At 43.4% G+C, this 3,643-nt stretch overlaps 1 protein-coding gene across 1 annotated transcript; it reads left to right on the top strand.

Annotated features, from left to right (window-relative positions):
• The first annotated feature begins 2,327 nt into the window (after positions 1-2,327).
• Positions 2,328-3,276, top strand: LOC141726887 (uncharacterized). The gene is given in 2 exon segments (XM_074531989.1): positions 2,328-2,785; positions 2,787-3,276. Coding segments are annotated over 2 exon segments (948 nt in total).
• The last annotated feature ends 367 nt before the right edge of the window (positions 3,277-3,643 follow it).

A 3,643-nucleotide genomic window follows, 5' to 3' on the forward strand; every position in this document is an offset into this window, starting at 1 on the left:
ATTCATACTGACTACACAGGTGCAGTTTCACATGATCTAGCAAATACAATGCCTAACATTTCCCGGGGCCTACTAAGCCTAACTTTCTTTCTAGCTCTCTGAATTTTATGTCATTTTAAAATCTTTTACTATCAGAAGGACCACTGAAAATCTCACCCATGAGTAAAATGGGATCTTCAGGGAATAAACCTGGGCACCCATGGAAGGTAGCACAGGTAAAACAAGGCACCCATGGAGGATTGCAAAAGTAAAGCTAGGAAGGAGTCCTGGCAAAAGGGATGACAATCCCAACATATCTCTGAAGAATCCCCTGAAAGCATGTTGAGTTAGTTTACACATTCTCCCAGAGGTAATTAGGGACATTGATGCCCAAAGGGGGCTCTAAGGGAAAGGTGAGAATGTGTCTCGACAATCCATGCCATGGGAAGGTGTGGAAGTCCATCCGGAAATCCTTCAGTTTTTGCCTCACAATTGTCATGAGAAAAGGACCACTGAAGGGTTAAAAACTGTTGAGCCAGTTGGGAAAGAAAGTCTCATGCGTATTTAGTGTGTTTACAGATGGTGTCTGCAGAACATGCCATGCTGTATTGAAGGGGCATGCTGCCCTGTTCTGAACAATGGAACTGGACTTTCTTCCAAACTTCAGGCCTGGCTGGACTGAGCTCCGGGGTGGTTCCCCCCCGCTCCAAGAGAAGACCCCTCTTGCCTGTCTTCAACCACCGTGACGGACTAACAGAGATGCAAATCCCCTCATCAAAGAACTGAGAACCCCTCTGGCACCCTACTGGAACCCTATTGGCACCCCCCTGGCACCCCCCTGGCCACCTCCTTCCAGAGACTGAGACTGTACCCCCTCCCAACTCAGGGAAGGGAGAGAACCTGCCCAGAGTAAACGTGCCTGTGAGCATTCGGCCATGAAAACAATGGAATAATCTATCCTTTTCCCCTCCATGGAAACCTAATTTCGGCCACCCTTCCCCCCAACCAAGAACAGTATATCTGAGGTTCGGTTCGGCTGCCTCTCCGAGAATCTCCCCAAGACATGTACCAGCAAGCATCGGCGGCGGGACCCCGAAGGCATCACGTCTTGGTAGCTATACCCCATTCCCAAACCTTCTTTCCTCCCTTTTTCCTTATCCTATCCTCCTCTTCCCCAGATCCTCTAACCAAACGCATATTTAGCTGTAGTTATTATCAATAAATTGCATCTTGTTGATTTACTACTGCAAAACCCCTGTGCCTTTGTTGGTTATTTTTGCACCCAAAAATCATTCGTCACCCATTTATGTTGGGCGGACCTTCACATAATTGGCGTCACAGACAGGATTCCAGTAGCCAGTGAGATTTTGCAGGTTTTGTGTAGTCTGTAACCTCTTGCAGACTGCATACACCAAAGCCAAATCTCATGCTCGATTGAGCATACAGGCTCCGGAATTGACACAAAAGATTTTTTGGGGCAAAAGCGGGGGAAATTGTTACTGTCACTTCTGTTACTGATCTTACTGGTGCGGACACCGGCACTGATACTTCTCCTGATCCTGATATTGATGCTGTTACTGATATTGATATTGGTATTGATACTGTTGTTGTTGTTGTATTTGAGTTGAATCTGAACTTGTTGTTGTTATATTTGAGTTGAATTTGAACCTGTTACTGTTGTATTTGAGCTGAATTTGAACCTGTTACTGTTTTTTACTGCTGTATTTTTTTGTGTACCTGGACTGTCTAAAAAGGGAAGGGGCAGACTTGAAGTAATTAAGCAGTGCCTTTTAGACAGATATTGTCCCTTCACCTACACAGGGAGCGAGGGGCAGCCCAGCGAAGGCTGAGTGGCTTTTTCCCTGTTCTAGGTTTCTGGTCCCCTCACAAAGAAAACATTTGTGTGTGTGTGTGAGTGTGTGTATCTGGACTGTCTGGAAAGGAAGGGACAATCTGAAGCAATTAAAACAGTGCCTTCCAGACAGATTTGGTTTCTTCAGCTATCTAGGGAGATGGAGTGGAACAAAAAGTCTGTATAACTTGAGTTAGCAAATTAGCTCCCTGGTATAGTCCTAGTCCTTTCACACAAAATGAGTGAAAATCTCGATCCTAAAGCAAAAGCTGATTTTTACACGTTGCTTGCTAAACACAATGCCAAACCGTGATCTGGCAGAGAAAATTGGGCAGAGAACAATTGGTTTAATCTGGAAAATATCATTGATAGAATATGTTCTCTGCAACATGAATCAAAATTCAAAATGGGTAAAAATAAAAACATTCTTTGCTCAGTCCTTGGAGCATGTCTCACTGCAGCCATAGAAAACCGCTCTAAACGGAGAACTCAAGAAATGGTAATTATAGATTCCCTTCAAAATTTGGTTGAAATTTTGCAAAAACAGTTAAATGAGGACAGAAATGAAATTTACAAGCTGCGAGCTGCCCTTAGGGAAGAACACACCAAAACCATACACAAAATCAACTCCTCTACAGAGGAGGAAGAAAAGGTAACACCTTGCATTAAAAAGATTTACCCTTACAAAGAAATTGAGGCAGCAAAACAAAACTATTCTTACAAAGAATCTGAAACAGTTAAAAATTGTGGGGAAAATTGTTGTCCTCATTTGAGACCTTTTATTAAAACTGAATATAATTACATTAATGATGAAGACCTGGATCCCCACATAACAACCAAACAAACACCATTCAGCACTACTGAATTAGCTAAATTGAAAAAGGAATTCGGTCACCTCCCCCACGAATCAGAAACGGAATATGTGTTCCGTGTGTCCCTCACTGGTGGAGACCAGATTAACTGAAAAAGAGGCCAGTGGTTACTGGGGACATGGTGTTTTCCTAACAACAGGAGATAAGCGTGATGCCTGGTCTCTAACACAACGGGCAGCCTATTGGGCTGGGAGAATAAATCCCCTGGAAAGGGGTGATCCCTTAGCAATTGCCACTACCCCTGACCAAATCCTAGAAAGTGTACAAAAAGCTGCATGTTTGCAAATGATTCATGAGAAAAAATTAACTCCTGGCTTTGAATCCCCAATGCAATTGCCTGTGAAGCCTGAAATTATGACCCCTTTAATTCGTGGGCTTCCAGAAACATTGAAATCAACAGCAATCACTATTCAAAAAACAGTTATGGCTCTAAGCCCAATAGATAGACTAGAAAGATTTCATAACAACTCCACTGATCAGTCTGAGTCCACTGACACTGCACCTTCACCCTATACACCAACACAGACACCCACAACACCATCTGACACATCTAGCAGCAGCCGCAAGACTTAGACATGGAGTGAGGTAGCAGTTGATTTAATAAACTATTGTAGACAGTATGGGTCTGTAAAAACCCTGGAAGAAAAATCAGAAAAAACAAAAGGTGTCCGGTTTATGGGAACCCCTAACACCGAAAACACAGAACCAGGAAAACAGATTTCCAACAGACAACGCTGGTGGATGCTGGGAATAAAGAAAGGGGTTCCTCGGACATAATGGATGGTCTACCACATGAAAAACTGCAGAAAATCATAACTAACTGGAATTTTAGGAAAACAAATACCCAGCCCAGTGCCCCGATCCCCCTCCCTCACCAGAAACTAACAAATACTCCTACCAATACACAGTTCAGTACACACAATACATCACAGTCTTTCAC

The sequence above is a fragment of the Zonotrichia albicollis genome, chromosome W, assembly GCF_047830755.1.
Source record: "Zonotrichia albicollis isolate bZonAlb1 chromosome W, bZonAlb1.hap1, whole genome shotgun sequence".
Taxonomy (NCBI): Eukaryota; Metazoa; Chordata; class Aves; order Passeriformes; family Passerellidae; genus Zonotrichia; species Zonotrichia albicollis.